Here is a 16,350-nt window from a genome sequence, read left to right as displayed (position 1 = left end):
TTCAAGTAAGAAATGGTCCTTTGAACGAAACGCCATCCAGTCACAGAGGAGGCTGCCCATTGGGTCTCTGGATGAGTCACTGCCCTGGGTTCACCCTGCTTTCCATTAGCGCCATTCAGAGGTGCCCCATAATTTCACTGGCTGCAATTCGATGGCGTTGATATACAGTCAATGAGAAAAGAGGGACAGACTGTGGTATATAGGGTCAGCTGAAGTATATGCCCAAGAAGAGCCTTCTTCTCCTGTGAACTGGAAAGGGTGTAAACTGGGGAGGTGGGGAGGGATGCCTCAGGCCTGGGAGCTGAATGTGACCCACTGGATCTCTGGATCTCTGAACTCTTCCAAGGCCACACCCTGCTTTGTGCCTTCCTAGAGTGTGTTTGCCTGCCTGCAATGTGTCCATGCACTCTGACAATATTTCTCGCTTTTCTGGGAGCGGGGGAGAGAGCGTTACATATGGAAACTAGCCTGCTGTTCAAAGGTAAAATTCGCACCCATTGCTCCACCCACTTATGCCTCTGGCCCTCCCCTGCCTTGGCATGTGGCCCTCCAGAATGATGCCCAGAAAGGAATGCGGCCTTTGGACTCAAAAAAGGCTCCGCACACCAAACAGTGTGAGTGATTCCAAGCATTTCAAGTGAGAGCAGGAAAAAAATACAATGCATTGACACGAGAGCAGTTGTGATGGTTTATTGGTTGCAGTTCTGGATTTTCTCATATTGATCCACAAGGTCACGGTGTGGGCCTTCAGTTCTCATTCAGTTTCTAGAGGAGGAAAAAGAGACCAAAAATATAGATGTGAATTTGGGCATTAGAATTTAGGTATCAGAATACAGTAATTGCCAGGATGGGCCAGAAACAAACAGCTTGCTGAACTCAGTCTTTGTTCCTAAACCACGGCTGACCAAATGCTCCTTCTGCATTTTAGTGTGGGGATTTTGGCCCCTGACGAAAATAAAACTTACGGTAAGTCATGACTTGACTTAAATCCCAGTGGGTTCAATGGAACCAAAGTTCAATTAATTAATTAAATATTTTTAAAAATACCCTCTTGGTTTATTTATTTTTTAAAAAAACACCCTTAAGCCTTAAAGCTGTTTGCAAAAAAGAAAACAATATATGGTAATCACCAGTAAGGACAACCCCCAAAAAAGCTATTTAAAACATGCAAAGGTTAATTAAAATCAACAATAAACTGAAAACAGATTATAAGACATGTCAACATTCTACATACCTGGGTAGACTTGTCTAAGCAGAAATGTTTTAAGCAGGTGCTGAAAAGAATACAGTGAAGGTGCCTGCCAGATGTCAATAGGCAGGGAGTTGCAAAGTTTGGCACAGTCCTACTTATGTCTACTGAAAAACAAGCCCTGCTGAGCTCAAATGGGGTTACTCCCAATTAAGCGTGGCAATTAATCAGTTGGACTGAATCTTTCTCCCCCCAAAAAATAAAAAAATAAAACCAGAATATGCCAAAATGTTGATGATTTGACTGGGGACCATCTACTGTGCCCTAAAGCTGGAATGCCACTTCCAAACTGCTCACAATGAAATGATAAAAGATGCTTCTCAGTTTCTAACAAAACACAAATGCTGGATTTCAGCATTTGGACACTGGGAACTCTTTTGAGTTCTGAACAAGAAATTATGCAGACGCTAGATGTTAAAGTTTCCCAGACTGGCATTCACGAAAAAGAAAAGTCAGCTGCACAAGTACGAATTAAGCCTTCCATCCAGACCATCGCAGCTTTGCTGGGCAAAAGACGGGAACCTCACCTCACGAATCCAATCAACGTAAGCAGATACACGGGTGAAAACGGTCGGCTTCTTAGCGGTGTTGCAGCCCAACCCTGATCCAAAGCTCACGATGCCATGAACTTCCCAGTTGCTGCCGCCTTGGCAGTTCAAGGGTCCTCCAGAATCCCCCTGCCAGAAGAAAACAGGATGCATATACCTCTGTTTCCCTACTATGATCCAAGGGCTGGGCAAAATGGAAGTGGAGTCCTGGGTTGGCAAAGCTCACATTTGTGCTTGACAGGGTCCATAGGTCTCTGTGTCTGTTTTATGCAGGCTTAACATGTGGCTGGGGGGACGCGGGTGGCGCTGTGGGTTAAAGCCTCAGCGCCTAGGGCTTGCCGATCGAAAGGTCGGCGGTTCGAATCCCCGCGGCGGGGTGCGCTCCCGCTGTTCGGTCCCAGCACCTGCCAACCTAGCAGTTTGAAAGCACTCTTGGGTGCAAGTAGATAAATAGGGACCGCTTACTAGCGGGAAGGTAAACGGTGTTTCCGTGTGTGGCTCTGGCTCGCCAGAGCAGCGATGTCACGCTGGCCACGTGACCCGGAAGTGTCTTCGGACAGCACTGGCCCTCGGCCTCTTTGAGTGAGATGGGCGCACAACCCTAGAGTCTGTCAAGACTGGCCCCTACGGGCAGGGGTACCTTTACCTTTTTAACATGTGGCTCTCCAGATGTTGCTGGACCACAACCCCACCCCCCATCATCCCTGAACATTGGCCAGGCTGGCTGGGTATGATGGCAATTCAACAATATCTGGAGTGTTAGTGTGTGATGGAGGGGCACAGATTCCCCATCCCTGCCTTACAGCAGTTCCCAAACTATTTGAATTTCTGCCTGCAATGCAACTTGTAGGTAGGGCTTTCAGGGTTGGTGTTTGCACCCAACATTTCTGCCATATATTCTCTCTGTCCTTTGGCCCCATTCACCCCTGCCACTATCCAAATCCCCTTAAAAAGAGTCCAACACACCTTGTTTCTCCATCCCTGCATATACACCATACGTTTAAAGCACATTATAAATGCTGGAGAAAAGCAAATTCATTTCCTTCTCCTGCACTTTTAGCTAATGCATGTTTTACTTTAACCACCAGAGGAAACTGGTTGTGTAGCATTCTAGCCAGAACTAGCTTGTGCTTCTATGCCTAAGTTAACTGCACCCCTAAAAGCTGAGCCATTTTGTTTGTTGCTCTCTCCATACAATATGTCTCTTATTTTCTCTGTCTCGTCTTCACACATTCCACAAACAGTTCCTGCATGAATAAAGCCTTTGAACTCCAGAAAGGGTAAGTGATTATTCCAATCTAATTCACCTAAGCTGCAAAGATCTGCTAACACAACTTCCTAAGTGGCTTGGCAAGGGTCACTTGGACTGAGTCGGGATTCAAGCAAGGACCGCTCTTTGTTTTCATGGAGGAAAATGTGCAAACTAATGAAACCACAAGCAACGTTCTTCAGAGTGAGAAAGTGGGGAAGGCTCTATGAGGAAGGAAGAGTTTGGGGAGACTTACGTTGCAACCTGAAACGACACCATCGCCTCCTGCGCACACCATTGTGGTCTTGACCATGGAGCCCCACCAGTCCCATTTGGTGCAAGTCTGATGATCTACCACAGGAAGCAAGGCCTGCTGAAGGTTGTCAGAGATGGGGCCATTGGCTACAGAGTGGAACAGACAGGAAAGTGGTAAGGAGTCTTCCCCAAAGAGTCAAAACCACATTTACACACAACCTGCTTGCCCCCGTATCCCACTTTGATCTGCCATCTGGCCTTTGCCAGGCTACCTGAATTTATGAAATCAAAAGCTGGCAACTCTGCATGGATAGAAGGTCACATTACTCCTTGGGGTGCTGTTGGGGACCACATTTCAAAAGTGGGTGGGACTAGCCCCCCCTCCCGTGTGCAGGACGAGAAAGCCCACAACCATGCACCCTTAACACACAGACACACAGTCAACAGAGAGACACTTAAGAGTAGGGATGAGGAGGAACTTGGCTTGGTTTGGATTTTAATGCAAACTTATCCAATTTGCCTTTTCTGAATCAATAGGCAGACTGAAACACAGCTACTCTTCAGTATTCACACTTAATTGAAAGTTGTATTATAGTTCTCCAAACAAGCGGTGTGCAAAAAAAGTGTATCTTAGGAGAAAGTTTGCATAAAATGCATAGATTAGTAAAAACAACACAGAGATATATATTCTATTAGGGGAAATTGTTTGGTAAAAGAAATAAATGTGTATGTAAGGGGAAATTGCATCCAAGAATGTGTGTCTTAAGATAAATTCACTCTAAAATGCTGATGGTTTTCCATAGGTATTTTTTAAAAAAGAAATTTGCAAACTGATGCGGAAATGTGGAACACTGAACTTAAGACTGTAAAAATGAGAAACTGAGAGAATCTCAAATTGACAGATTCCTCCCATCTTCTTAAAGGCAGACAACACAGACACTGAACTGCAAAAAGTGAGCCTCCTTCTTAGTGTACAGAGAAGAATCCTTCGAGAAGTTCTGGGGGAGCTTTGGTACCTTGTATCCAACTGAAGTTGTACTCAGAGTAGACCCAATGAAGTTAGTAGTGTTCATGAACTTCAATAGATCTACTCTCAGTAGGACTGGCATTGTATGCAACCCCTAAGGTTTTTGTCCAGCTGTTTCCAGAATGCTCATGCCCAGGACAGAGAGCACCCAACTTACTCCAGAGTCGTCCCCATCCAGTGATGTAGCAGGGGTAATCCTGGGCTAGCACAGCGTCTGCGGCAGGGAGGCAAGAGGCCTGGATCGTGTCACTGAACTGCACATGCTCAGCCAGTTTGAGGAGGGCAATGTCGTTGCTGAAAAGTGAAGCCAAGAGGGCACAGAGGTTTATGTTTTCATTTTCGAAAGCAGCTTTTCACCCAGAGGAGTCAAACTTAATATTCTCCAGCCTTCCCCAACCTCATGCCCTCCAGATGTTTGGACTGCAACTGCCATCAACCCAAAAGGGTGAAATCTGTCCTTCCCCTGGCAGCTTGCTGAATGATTGGGGGGGGGGGGGGAGAGAGAACGAGAGATTGAGAGACAGAAGAAGAGAGAGAGAAGGGGGTGTCAGGAAAAAGGACAGGGCAGGGTGGCAAAAAGAGAGAGAAAAGGGGTGGAAGAAAGAGAGAAGTGACTGGTACCACCTGACATGAGCGTATGCACCCCTGCAGCAGAATACCCACAGGAGATGCAATTCTTGTCAGGAGAAAGGTAAAGGGCCCCTGACCATTAGGTCCAGTTGTGGCCGACTCTGGGGTTGCGGCACTCATCTCGCTTTACTGGCCTTGGGAGCCAGCGTACAGCTTCCGGGTCATGTGGCCAGAATGACTAAGCCGCTTCTGGCGAACCAGAGCAGCGCATGGAATCGCCGTTTACCTTCCCGCCGGAGCGGTCCCTATTTATCTACTTGCACTTTGAAGTGCTTTTGAACTGCTAGGTTGGCAGGAGCAGGGACTGAGCAACGGGAGCTCACCCCATTGCGGGGATTTGAACCGCCGACCTTCTGATCGGCAAGTCCTAGGCTCTGTGGTTTAACCCACAACGCCACCCGCGTCCCATCAGGAGAAAAGGCACGCCATTTCTGCAACACTGCCTGCATTTGTTAAATCCACTTTTCAAGTTTTCTAAGCCAGCAGCCTGTCGGCATGCAGAGGGTCGCAAGGCCAGCTGGCTAGCCCCAGGTGGGTCGTCTCCTTCCAGCCGTCCCACTGCGAAGACCCATCGGCCTCTGCACTAACGTAAATCAGCGACCCAGGCTTCAAAGCCAGGGCACACTATATCAGCCCAGCAAACTGCGCACACAAAATAGGCGTGAGGCTTGTGGAAGCATACTACAACTACGGATTTATTAATCATAAACCAGGACAAAGAAAGAAACATGTCCTCTCTCTCTCTCTCTCTCTCTCTTGGCTTCTCAGAGAGACAGAGAAAAGCAAAAGCTATACACACAACAGAAGTTCCCAGCAAGCTGTGCTGGAATGTAAACAGACATGTGACACGCAACAGTTCCATGTCTACTCCTTAAGGTGGAATGGAATATTCCCAACACAGCCATCATCGTATGTCTTAAGGCAGTGCTGGTAATTTGCCTGTCAGCAATGGCAAACCAATTTAACAGGTCATCCCGTAAGCAGACACACACCCCAAAACAACAGCAACACACTCAAGTTCCTATGTGATTTCTCTCACTAGCAAAACCAGATACCGGCAGGAATTATTTTGGCAGGATCAGGACTTGGGCAGCTGTTGCCTGACTTTCTGGATCCCACGTCAACTTACATGACCAAGAAGGAGTTCCACTTCTCGTGGACGATCATCTTTTCCACACCAACAGCCACAGAGCCGGCCTCCTCTACTTCCAGGTTTTGTTTGCCCAAAAGGACGCGGTAAGTCCGACTGGAGCTACAGACATAAGGAACAGGCAGTGATGTTGTGTGTGTATGAATATCAATAGAAATGCAGATTCCTTGATGCCTTCTGAAAAGCTTCCTTCCTTTGTACATTGAGTATTTTGTCTTCCTAGAAATGAGCAGGGTCTTTTGGCAGGGTGTGTGTCTGTGTGTTATTACTGGGCCAAGTTCAAGGTGTTAGCAGTTTAGGACTAGCTTACCTGCAAAATGCCTTTATTACCCAGTTGACTGCTTTGATCCACGGAACTGGCACGGTTACAAGCACCATATAATATCTGTTCCACCTGATCAATCTTTTAGTGTGGCAGCACCTACACTGTGGAACTCCCTGCCTATTGACACCAGGCATGTTCCTTTGCTGTACTCTTCCCAGCACCTGCTTAAAACATTTTTGCTGAGACAAGCCTACCCAGCGATGAAGAATGTTGGTGTGTGCTTTAATCTGTTTTTAGGTAAAGGTAAAAGGACCCCTGACCATTAGGTCCAGTTGTGACCGACTCTGGGGTTGCGGCGCTCATCTCATTTTATTGGCTGAGGGAGCCGGCGTACAGCTTCCGGGTCATGTGGCCAGCACGACTAAGCTACTTCTGGCAAACCAGAGCAGCGGACAGAAATGCTGTTTACCTTCCCGTCGGAGCAGTACCTATTTATCTACTTGCACTTTGACGTGCTTTTGAACTGCTAGGTTGGCAGGAGCAGGGACCAAGCAACGGGAGCTCACCCCGTCACGGGGATTCGAACCGCCGACCTTCTGATCGGCAAGTCCTAGGCTCTGTGGTTTAACCCACAGCACCACCCGCATCTAGTTTATTGTTAATTTAAATTTTATGAATGTTTTAAATCATTGTTTTTAATCAAAATTTTATTGTCCCCCTCCCCCTTTGTAAACTGCTTTGAAGGTTGTTGGCTTTTTGTTTGTTTTTTACAATCATGGAGTGTATAATTTTTTATGAAATAAATAAAACCAACATTTTATTGAAAGACATTTGATTGTGTGTATCACTCCCCCTTTTGAACCCATGACCCTGAGATTAAGAGCCCCATGTTTGACCGAGTGAGCTATCCCAGATCTCCAACCCCATATTTGCAAAATTCTCATTAGCAGTGATGAGCTATGAATGAACCGCTTTTGGTTCTATCAGACATGTCAAACAAAACGCTCTTGGCCTGAGAGTGCAGCATGATTTTGTTGGTATTTTTTTCAGCTTGAACAGAGGGACCTTATAGACTCCTTCCATCCAGAAAAATCATGTGGCCATTCTGAACAAGTTCTCAAATTATGTCACAAAAAAGTGACCTCCTGCAGTTGGCTTGCCCATTTTGCATTTTTATTTTTTTAAAAAAGTCTAAAAGGTTCGGCTCAGGGTTCAGTGGAACACATTGATGTGAAACAAGGAAATTTGAATGGTAGCGCGGGTAGAGCTGCCATATGTCTGTGTTTTCCTGGACACATCCGGGAATTGGGCTGCAAAAAGTTGTTCAGGTGGGTTTTTGCTGAATCGGCAAAATGTCTGGGAAAACCTGTACATGTGGCAAGTAGGGCATTTTTTTGTTTTTTATTTTAAATGCTTTTATAACCCCCCCAAAAGTCCAAAAACTTAAATGGGGAGGGGGAGATCCCTCTCAAAAAATGCTCAACAACTTTGTCCAGATTTTCACTTTGGGGAATATGTCAACCCTAAGTGTGGGTGTTCCAGTATTGCTAGGTGACCGCTCCATTGCAACCTCAGGACCATTGCAACCTGATGGGTTTCTGCAGTATCCTTGCTGTTGGTGGGGTGCTGCTTACCTGATGCAATGAGCAGCTGTCAAGACCCAGTTGGATTCAATCAGGGTTCCGCCACATGTGTGAGCCCAGACGCCGTTCTTGTCGTACTGGAGGGAGACCTGAAAAGCAAACCCCCCCCCCCCAAGGCAGATGGCTGTTAGCTGTACGGGTCAAGAACAAATATTTTGATGTGTCGACACAATATTGGCCCCACACCTTGACATTTCTTATATATCAATTCACTGCATTTATATCCCCACCTTTCCCCCTAGTAATTCAAGGCAGCATGCCTGGTTCTGCAGCCTTCCCCATTTCATCCACACACCAACCCTGCGAGGTAGGTTGGGCTGAGAGGTAGTGACTGTCTCTCCTCCAAAGCTGGAGATGGGAGGCAGTGGCAACAGCCGACAAACCATTTCTCCCCTTCAGTATATAGATCCAGCCCACCGTGCTGGATCATCCACTCTGCTAACAGGCCGTGATCATCTTCCTGTCCATGGCTGGGCCTGGGAACTTCAGAACCTGCAGTCGCTTCTACCACTTCTGGTGGCGAGATGTTTCGCAGGATGACACTGGGCCATTTCTCCCCTCCTAAAAAGAAAACGTGACGCTTGCACCACACATGGGGGAAAAACATTGCGGATTTACCTGCCAAGGCCAGCTATGGGGTCTGGCGTCCTCACCTCCGACAACACGGGAAATGTTGGGTGGATAAGCAGATTTGCCACAGCCGTGGGCTGGAAGAAGATAGCAGGTGTGGGGGTGATGAAAGAGAAAATTAGGGAGAGGGAGGAGAGAGACAGAGACTGAGATGAGCATCTTGGGTACCACAAGGGAGCCAGAGCTGGACACACTGGTTTTGTCCATTATTGGTTTAATGAATCTGTTCGTGGCTTTTTGGCAGAAGCATCCTTTTAAAAAAAGCTACCAGAGGCTATTTATTTCATTTATTTCTGAATTTATATATTGCTTGATTGTAAACAACAACAACCTCAAAGGAGCTTACAAAAAGAATAAAAATGAAATCACCATTTAAAAAGCAGAACCATTTTAAACTGTCAAAAAATAATAATTAAAATCAATGATAAGCTAAAGACCAGATTAAGCAGGTGTCAACGGTCTACATGTCTCGGTAGGTTTGCCTAAGCAAAACATTTTCAGCCAGCGCCGAAAAGAGTACAGTGAAAGCTGTTCCCTGATATCAATAGGTAGGGAGTGCCAAAGTTATGTTCATTTTGTGCAAATTTGTATGCTCTCGAACCACGACGAAGCTCATCTTGGAGAGAGAGGCTACTTCACCAGAGACATGAAACTGAATTCATTGCATTTCCAAAGAACTATTTTGGGCTGGGCTGAGTCTTGTATCAATGAAAAGACGAATTGCATGCCAAACAGCCCCAACTTAACTGCACCAAAGACACTTACCGTAGCCCAAGATCAAAGCAATGAAGACCAACTTGAACATGGTGACCGAGTGATGGTGATCCAGGGGTGAAGTCAGTGTATTTATAATGGGAACCAGCCTTGACCTAAACCAAACTTAAATAACAGGCTATATCTGACCTTGCCAAGTTATCGCTTTGCAAATAGAAAGAATAAGGGGACAGCTTGCTCGAAGGCCCTGACTGGATCCCACACTCTGGTTGCTGAAACATCTCACAGCAGGGATGTTGTTCAAGTCCTTTGCACAGGCCTGAGACCTCCCCCTTTTATTTTAAGCTTACATTTTCTTTTAAGCAGCAACAAAAATTGCCTCTAGGGTGGCGTTCTCTCTGGAAATGAGCCTGAATTTTTCATCTATCTATCTAAATCAGAGGTAGGGAAGGTTTTGAAGCCTGAGAGCCACATTAGTTTCTGGGTCATCTTCTGGGGTCCACATTCCAGAAGGAAAAGTGGGTGGGGCAATAAATATAGATGCAACCTCTTTGCAGAAGGCTACTTTCTACACACATTCAGCACACCCCTCATCTATGCAAGGAAGATCAGAGTTCATGGGGCATTTTCCGGCCAGGCAGAAAAACATCAAGGAGGGGGTGAAGCCGAGCTGGTGAGGGGCATTGCCAGGGGAGAGAAATTTAAATGAAGGTGTCATAAAATATAAACATGCCTGTCAGGGAACTGCCATCGGCAGCACCGGAGGTGCCAAGGCTCTCTGAGGGAAAGGGAGACGTAACACCTGAAGAAGGAACCAGTAGGGGGCGAACAGGAATGTCAAGGGAAGGAGAGTCGGAGGAATGGCTCAGAGATGCTTCCAGTGAAAATAGTGGGGATGTCTCAGAACCACCTATAGGGACACCCGTTCCTCGCCGGAAACTGTCACGCAGAGAGGCCAGAAGACGTGTTTCCGTTAAGGAGCTTTTATGTTGGAAACGTTTCCGAAAGCAACCACTTTCGGATTCTGCTAGCGACTGACGCAGCCATGCTGGAGGGGCTCCGTCACAGGCAGAGGTTTGAGAAGCTGTTCAAACTCTGAGGGATTGCAATTTACACACAAGCAGCTCTTCATCCCATCACAGCAATCCGAAAGTCATCGACAGCTAGCTTGTGCCAGGGAGAGGCATCATGAGCGAACCAGCAGGAACCGGAGGGGCAGCTGGAGGAGGTCCAAGCCTGGAGGAAAGGTATAGGACGTTGGAAATCCAGCTTGCCTTGCAGACGGCGAGGCTGGAAGAAAGGAGGGCTCAGGATGCAGAGAGGGGGAGGGAGAAAGCCACCCCACTCAACAGAAAGATGCCAGGATTGGTGCAGAAATTTGGGGGGGACCCCAGGAACTACCATGCCTTTAGGACAGAGATGCAATATGCTCTCAATCTGCAATTTGATGACTTCCCTGATGAGGAATCGCGAGTGGCTTTTGTAATTAGCCATCTCGAATCAGGGGCGAAGGACTGGGTTAGACCCTTGATGGCAGCAAATAATGAGATCCTAAAGGACACAAGGAAGTTTTTTCGTGCCATGGACCTGATGTTTTCCAGTGACATTGAGCAGGGAGGGGTGCGAAGGCAGTTAATGGCTTGCAAACAGGGAAACAGGACTGTCCGTGAGTACTGGACTGAGTTCACCATGTTGATTCATCGTTTGGGGTGGGAATTGACTTCTGAGCCCATTCAAATGCTGTTCGAAGAAGGTCTGTCTTCCTCCTTGAAAGATGAACTTTCCCGGAACCCCAGAGCAGAGTCTATGGACCAGCTGACTAAAGCCGCGCTAGCCATAGGAGCGCGCCAGGAAGCGAGGGCTTTGGAGAAGCGGGAGGGGAAAGGAGAACGTTGGAGGGAGCTCCGCATTCCAGACATTCCAGAGCAGCCTTTCCCGCCGGCAGAGCCGATGGAAGTGGGAACGGCGCGTGCGCGCACAGTTTTAAACATCGGTGAAGGGCGGAAGAAGGAGGGAAAGGGCGGGAAGAAATGCTATCTCTGCCAACAGCCAGGACACTTTGCCAGAGTCTGTCCACGGAGAAAGGAATGGCAAGGCATGGCGGGAGCTGTTGGGGGAGAGGAGGAGGAAAGCACAGAGCAAGTAAAAGCCAACGCCTGGCTGCCGTCGGGGCACAGCAGCCAGGCTCAAAAGCAGTGAGAGTGCCCGCACCAGAACCTCCCAGACCTGCTCTAGTGATAGAGGTGTTGCTAGAGCTGCCAAACGGACACCCCCTACAGATCAAGGCCCTGCTGGATTCAGGCAGCTCCTGTAATTTTATGAGTAAGGAGTTCGCAGCTGAGCACCAGATACAAACCCTCCCCTTAAGTAAACCCCTGCAGGTGACCACAATTGACGGCAGAGAGCTGTTGGGAGGAGAAGTGAACCAACAGACAGTCCCTATGATAATGAGGGTGGCAAGGCACACCGAGAGGATAGCGTTTAATGTGGCCACATTGGGAGGAGCTCCCATAATTTTGGGGATGAGCTGGCTGGCACTACATGATCCTCTGGTGGGCTGGCACCAGAGGGTGGTCTCCTTCGGGTCAGCGCATTGCCTGGAACACTGCAAGCAGGGGAAGGATCCAGGGGGAGCCAAGCTCACCTTAGCTGGGATGGAGGTATTGAAGCAAGGGAAGGTGCCTCCGCAATATGCAGATCTGAGCAACGTATTTAGCGAAAGGGAAGCGGACAAACTGCCGCCGCATAGACCCTTTGACTGTCAAATCAACCTGCTCCCTGGGGCTCAACTCCCAGTGGGCAAGCTGTACGCCATGTCAGACAGGGAGATGCAGGAGCTGAGGGAGTTCATTGACAAAAACCTGAAGAGGGGTTTCATCAGAGAGTCCCGAGCGGTGGGGGGCAGCCCAGTGTTTTTTGTGGACAAAAAAAACACAGATAAGCCGAGACTTGTAGTGGATTTCAGGGCCCTAAACGCCGTGTCGGAACCCCTGGCCTTTCCTATGCCCCGAATTGATGACATTCTGACCAGGGTGAGGAAGGGGAAGATTTTTACAAAACTGGACCTGCGGGGGGCGTATAATCTGATACGAATAAGGAAGGGGGATGAATGGAAGACCACCATGTTCACCCCTTTGGGAGCATTTGAATACCTCGTAATGCCCTTCGGTCTCCAAGCCGGCTCCGCATGTTTTCAAAGTTTTATCAACCACGTCCTGGGGCCGTTGCTCTACAAGAATTGTGTGGCCTTTTTGGATGACGTGTTGGTGTATTCGGAAAATGAAGAGCAGCATGTGAGGGACGTGAGAGAAGTGTTGGGGCGGCTGCAAGCCAATCAGCTGTGGGTGAAACTGGAGAAGTGCCAGTTTCATGCCAAGGAGGTGGAATTCCTGGGGTACCGCCTGTCAAACCAAGGATTGGCCATGGATCCAGGCAAGGTCCAGGCGGTGCTGGAATGGAAGACACCGAAAACCAAGAAGGATGTGCAAAGATTCCTGGGGTTTGGGAACTTTTATCGGAAGTTCATCAAGAATTTTGCACACTTGACGGCGCCCATCACCGACTGCCTCAGTAGCAAGAAGAAATTTGTTTGGACGGCGGAAGCGGAGAGAGCTTTTGAAGAACTGAAAAGGGCTTTCGCTTCGGAAGAACAACTTCTGCATGTGGACCTACAGAAGCCCATGAGGGTGGAGACAGACGCGTCAGACAGAGCGGTGGGGGCTGTGCTTCTTCAGCCGGGAAGAAATACGTCGGAGTGGAGACCGTGTAGCTTTTTCTCGAGGAAGCTGAATAAGTCCGAGCAGAACTACACGGTGTATGACAAGGAACTACTTGCCATTCACGAAGCGTTCCGGAGGTGGAGACATTTATTGATTGGGGCACAACACAAGGTGCAAGTGTGCACCGACCACAAGAATTTGGAGTATTGGAGAACAGCTCGAGTACTCAACCAAAGACAAGTGAGATGGGCACAGGAATTTTCCAAATTCCACTTCGAGATTTGTTATGTACCAGGCCCAGAGAACGTCAGGGCGGACGCTCTCTCACGCAAACCAGAGTACTTGGAAGGGGAGGGGGCAAGCGAAGAAAGACATGTCATTCCTGAGGACCGCTGGGTGTGTGGGGCGGCGCTGGTGGGGAGACGAGAGCTGGTAGAAGAAACGGAAACTGACGAATATGCCCAAAATAAGCTCAGAGGCCTCAGGGGAGAGGGTGAGAGCCCGGAGGGTTTTGAAGAAAGAAATGGGGCATTGTATTACAAAGGGGCGCTGTATATACCAGAAGGTGAATTGAGAGGGAGGGTACTCAAGCAGTTGCATGATAGTCCCACGGCGGGACATTTTGGACAACACAAGACCATGTGGATGGTCACCAGGGAGTTTTGGTGGCCCAAGGTGAGGGAAGATGTAAAGGAGTATGTAAGAGGGTGTGACCAATGCCAGAGGGCCAAGGGGGAAAGAAGGGCGCCGGCAGGGTTATTGGAACCACTACCCACGCCAGAACGGCCTTGGGAGGCGGTATCAATAGATTTTATGACGGATCTGCCCAAATCCAAAGGGAAGACGGCCATCATGGTAGTAGTGGACCTGTTAACTAAGATGTGCCACTTTGTAGCATGTTCACATGCAGTCACAGCGGAAGAAACAGCGAAGTTGTTTGTAGAACACATCTTCCGGCTGCATGGCGCCCCCTTGAGGGTTGTCTCGGACCGCGGGAAACAATTTACTTCCAGGTTCTGGAGGAAGCTCATGAGCTTGCTGCACGTGGAGGTCAATTTTTCGACGGCCCGGCATCCTGAAACCAACGGGCAGGCGGAAAGAGCAAATGGCATCCTCCAACAATATCTGAGGTGTTATGTCAATGACAGAGGGAATGATTGGGTCGAAAAGCTGGCGCTGGCAGAATTTGCCTACAACAATGCGGAGCATGTGTCCACAGGGATGAGCCCCTTTTTGGCCAATTACGGGTGTCACCCCAGGGCATTCCCGGGGGAGGGAGGCGAGAGATGGAGCGTCCCAGCGGCCGAACATTTTGTAGAAGAGATGGAAGCGATCCATCGTCAGCTTCAGCTCAACTTAGAAAGGGCCAAGGCTCAATATAAGAAGCAGGCAGACAAGAACAGGAGGGAAGGTGAAACCATAAGGGTGGGGGATCAGGTGTGGTTGTCCACCCAAGGGTTGCCGTTCAAAGGGGGTTGTAAGAAATTAAGACCCAAGAGATTGGGACCCTTTGAGGTCATTCAGCAGGTCAATCCAGTGGCTTTCAAACTCCGGTTACCCAACCACATGAAATTGCATCCAGTGTTCCACAGGTCATTACTGTCACCGTACAAGGGGGGAGGTGAAGGGGAGCACGCCAGGGGACCAGTCTTGGAAGAGAGGGAGAGCAGTAACCATGTAGCGGAAATCCTCGATTCCAGGTGGAAGGGCAATCAGGTGGAGTATTTAGTGGCGTGGGAAGGGGAACCGGAGTCAGAAAACACTTGGGTGACAGCAGAGGAGGTCAATGACGAGGTTTTAACAGAAACGTTCCACCAAAGATTCCCGAGGAAACCACAGCCGGCAGCAAGGTTTAGGAGGGAGTATTTCGGCACCACAGACGAGGAAGAGGAACTGGAAGGATTCGCGGAGTCGGAGTTGGAAGAAGGAACGGACTCAGACGACGAGGAGTACCGAGAGATTAGGAACCGCAACAAGTGGAGAAAGGTGTTCGAAACCTCAGACGATGAGGAAGGTTCCTTCCGGGGTTTTACCCCCTCCCAAACTGTAGGGGAGGAGACGGGAGAGGGTGAAGGGGGCCCTGGAGGGGAGGTGGATGTCAGGGAACTGCCATCGGCAGCACCGGAGGTGCCAAGGCTCTCTGAGGGAAAGGGAGACGTAACACCTGAAGAAGGAACCAGTAGGGGGCGAACAGGAATGTCAAGGGAAGGAGAGTCGGAGGAATGGCTCAGAGATGCTTCCAGTGAAAATAGTGGGGATGTCTCAGAACCACCTATAGGGACACCCGTTCCTCGCCGGAAACTGTCACGCAGAGAGGCCAGAAGACGTGTTTCCGTTAAGGAGCTTTTATGTTGGAAACGTTTCCGAAAGCAACCACTTTCGGATTCTGCTAGCGACTGACGCAGCCATGCTGGAGGGGCTCCGTCACAGGCAGAGGTTTGAGAAGCTGTTCAAACTCTGAGGGATTGCAATTTACACACAAGCAGCTCTTCATCCCATCACAATGCCAATTCAGTCAAAAGGGAAAAGATGCATTCGAGTGGGAATGATTTATTGTCCCAATGCATTTCAAGCATTGTGACTCTTTTTCAGAGGCAACTGATTTCACATATTCTAAGGACTGGCCGCAGCTCTCCACAATTTCAGATAGGCATCTTTCTTGGCCCTGCCTGGAGATGCCAGGGATTGAACCTGCGACATTTCCTCATGCAGAACAGGTGCTCTACCTTTGAGCCCTTTCTCCCAAATAAAATAAGACTATAGTTCTCATGGTCTCCAAACAGAAGGATGATTTTAAGAAGTTGCCTTTATAGGAAGTCCATCTAGTTCAATATTGTTCACACTGACTGACAGCAGCTCCCCAGGATTTCAGACAGGGTTCTCTCCCACTCCTCCCTGAAGGTGCTGAAAACTGAACCTGGGACCTTCTGCAAACCCCATGGTCCCTCCACCTTGTCCCAGGACCGGGTGCACTCAAAGTCTGCCCTGGCTTTGCCAGCTTGCTCTCATCTAGGCTGCCAAGGGCACCACCACACACACATCTTGGGCAGGCATCAAAGCCATGGCCTTGATGGGAAAACAGGTGCTTGTGAGACTATCTTGGCATGGCCCTTGGAAAGCATTCCAGTTGCCACGTCTCCCAGTGGCACACAGCCAATGGGGACCTTTCTGTTGCTGACAGCATCCTTGGCTGGATACCACCCAGAATATAAGATTGGATGGAGTTCATCTGTTGAGAAGAGCTGGACACTCCACCCGAGGTCCCCTCAGC

At 48.8% G+C, this 16,350-nt stretch overlaps 1 protein-coding gene across 1 annotated transcript; it reads right to left on the bottom strand.

The window, feature by feature from the left end:
* Positions 1-709: 709 nt before the first annotated feature.
* Positions 710-9,548, bottom strand: LOC310682926 (chymotrypsin-C-like). Its single transcript, XM_083452266.1, has 8 exons — positions 9,412-9,548; positions 8,635-8,723; positions 8,008-8,105; positions 6,088-6,210; positions 4,486-4,622; positions 3,303-3,448; positions 1,777-1,926; positions 710-765 (listed from the first exon to the last, which is right to left on the bottom strand). The coding sequence occupies exons 1-8, from the start codon at positions 9,449-9,451 to the stop codon at positions 748-750; spliced, it is 801 nt and encodes a 266-aa protein (XP_083308392.1). The 5' UTR covers positions 9,452-9,548; the 3' UTR covers positions 710-747.
* Positions 9,549-16,350: the final 6,802 nt, after the last annotated feature.

Source organism: Podarcis tiliguerta, assembly GCF_965153285.1.
Source record: "Podarcis tiliguerta genome assembly, chromosome: 8".
Taxonomy (NCBI): domain Eukaryota; kingdom Metazoa; phylum Chordata; class Lepidosauria; order Squamata; family Lacertidae; genus Podarcis; species Podarcis tiliguerta.
Note: the sequence above shows the minus strand (reverse complement) of the source record. Positions and strands in the feature narration are given on the sequence as shown.

Coding starts and splice junctions, on each gene's coding strand:
- LOC310682926 (XM_083452266.1), bottom strand. CDS start 9,451: ATGTTCAAGTTGGTCTTCATTGCTTTGATCTTGGGCTACG. Junction 4,623..6,087: donor TGGAACTCCTTCTTGGTCAT/GTAAGTTGACGT, acceptor TTCACTTTTCAG/CAACGACATTGCCCTCCTCA. Junction 1,927..3,302: donor GTGTCGTTTCAGGTTGCAAC/GTAAGTCTCCCC, acceptor TTCTTCTGGCAG/GGGGATTCTGGAGGACCCTT.